This window comes from Nothobranchius furzeri, chromosome 3 (assembly GCF_043380555.1).
Source record: "Nothobranchius furzeri strain GRZ-AD chromosome 3, NfurGRZ-RIMD1, whole genome shotgun sequence".
NCBI lineage: Eukaryota > Metazoa > Chordata > Actinopteri > Cyprinodontiformes > Nothobranchiidae > Nothobranchius > Nothobranchius furzeri.
The window spans coordinates 66,980,087-66,982,257 of NC_091743.1; the positions used below are offsets into that span (position 1 = coordinate 66,980,087).

Below are 2,171 nucleotides of genomic sequence, written 5' to 3' on the forward strand. Positions count from 1 at the left end.
TGATAGTGTACATAAGCCAGCCAATGAAGTCAGACAGTTTTTAAATGAAAGGAATTCAGTGAAAAACATGAAATAAACATCATTTGCAGCAGTAGCATGAGAAAGTTTCACTGTTGTGATCCAGAAACAAAACAACAGAACATAAAATACAACTTCAGATATTTCTCGCATATTTATTTCAAAATGTATACAAAAAATTACAAATTATTTTTGTACGTGTCTACATGGGTACAGTGGCTCTGACAATTTTGATGTCATCAGCTGGACGATCTTGACTGTTTGTTTCCACTAATCCGATCCGGTTCAACACTCCAATCCCCTGACACACTCTTCCAAATATACTGTGCTTCCCATCCAACCACTGAGCGGGTCCCAGTGTGAGAAAGAACTGACTCCCATTGGTGTCCGGTCCGGCGTTGGCCATCGCAAGAATCCCTGCTCCTAACACATGAATAAAAGGGAAGAAAACTTTAAATTAGCTTTTTTTTCCTTCCCTGTTTAACTTTCACCATTAACAAATATAACAGCTGTGTTTTCCTCTGCCAACACCTTTCTCTGTGAATACCTGTGAACTTCAGCTCCGGGTGCAGCTCATCTTCAAACTGTTTACCATAAATGGAGGCACCACCTCGACCTAAACAAAGGGAACAAATACCAATGCTTTAGCTGTAGCTGAGGGGCAGCAGTAGCTCAGGAGGTAGAGCAGGTTGTTCAGTAATCGGAAGGTTGCAGGTTTGATCCCGACTGCTGTTGTGTCCTTGACCAAGACACTTAACCTGCTGGTTGTGGTCAGACCCCAGGACACTAGCATATGAATGTGTGTGTGAAGCGTCTTGGGGGGTTGTAGAACCCTAAGAAGGTGTTATACAAATGCAGGCCATTTAGCTGATTAACTGATCCATATCAATGCAATATGGGAGTGCAATATAAACTTGTGCATCTGTCTGGTGGTGATTTGATTAGAATCTTATGCCACCTATAAAAGAAATTCAGGAGATGTTGAACAGCACTGGATCTAATACTGCATGTACCAAAAATATTTGATGTCTTAACATTACTGGGATAAACTAACCATTATTACAAAGAAAAACTATCAACATTTATAGTAGCACCAATAAAAGTGTGTCAACATTCTAGATTATTGTCATTTTAATTGGGGCATGAATGACAAAATGAGGATCTGATATTGTTTGTGTTTCAGTGAATGTAAAATGAACTCCTATTTATACATACACGCATATGCATACACGGTACTGAGAAGATGGTCCCAGCAGCTTCTAAACGCACCTGTTCCTGTCGGGTCTCCACCCTGCACCATGAAGTCTTTGATTATCCGGTGAAACCTCGTGTTGTTGTAGTAGCCTCTTCTGGAGAGTTCGGCGAAGTTCTTACAGGTTTTTGGAGCATGACTCCAGTAAAGCTCCACCACAACCGTGCCCATCCTGCAACACAGTTTCTACCATTACCCAGACGACGTAAACAACAGCTCTGAATCAGCCACAAATGATAGCATTCAACGTGAACTGCTGTTCACTTACTGTTGTGTTACAGACAAAAACGAAATCGATCAATTAAAAACGACCTCAGACAGACAGAGGAAGCTAACAAAGTTAGCATTCCTAGTTTTAATGATAACTTACGTCGTCTCCAAAGCCACAGTGGTGGGCTGCCATGTGTCTGGAGGTATCCCCGACATTATCACGCCAAATTCTAGCTATAAACTCCAGAAAAACTTATAAATTAAGCTTTAAATGTGTGGTTTTTATCAACCGTATGGATTCATTCAATCCGTTTCACTGGAGAATTCTTCTTCTACTGGTAATAACAGCAGAAGAACTTGTGGGAACAAGAGTATGTAAGAGGTCTATCGCCCCTGCTGGTTAAACACAGACACGCCTTGCACTTTGTTCATTGCATTCTTTGACGTGAATGATTAAATCCTTATTTCCATTGTGCATTTTAGACCTTTGTACAATGGTACAAAATCAATATATAAATAACAACCCAGTTAATGTGGTAAATGTTCATCTGAGTGGCTGTATTAAAAACATAAAATTAGAAAAAAGAAGAAGAAACAATTTTATGTAGCAACTCTCAAGATAAAAAAACCCAAGGCACTTCACATGAACATAAATTAAGAAAATAATTAAGTAAATAAATTATTAAAAATA

General features: G+C 39.2%; 1 protein-coding gene across 1 annotated transcript; it reads right to left on the bottom strand.

Moving 5' to 3' along the window:
* Nucleotides 1–159: 159 nt before the first annotated feature.
* On the bottom strand, nucleotides 160–1,820 carry ppil1 (peptidylprolyl isomerase (cyclophilin)-like 1). The gene is made up of 4 exons (XM_015958834.3): nucleotides 1,641–1,820; nucleotides 1,288–1,442; nucleotides 566–634; nucleotides 160–441 (listed from the first exon to the last, which is right to left on the bottom strand). Exons 1-4 carry the CDS (start codon nucleotides 1,694–1,696, stop codon nucleotides 221–223), a joined length of 501 nt encoding a protein of 166 aa, XP_015814320.1. The 5' UTR covers nucleotides 1,697–1,820; the 3' UTR covers nucleotides 160–220.
* Nucleotides 1,821–2,171: the final 351 nt, after the last annotated feature.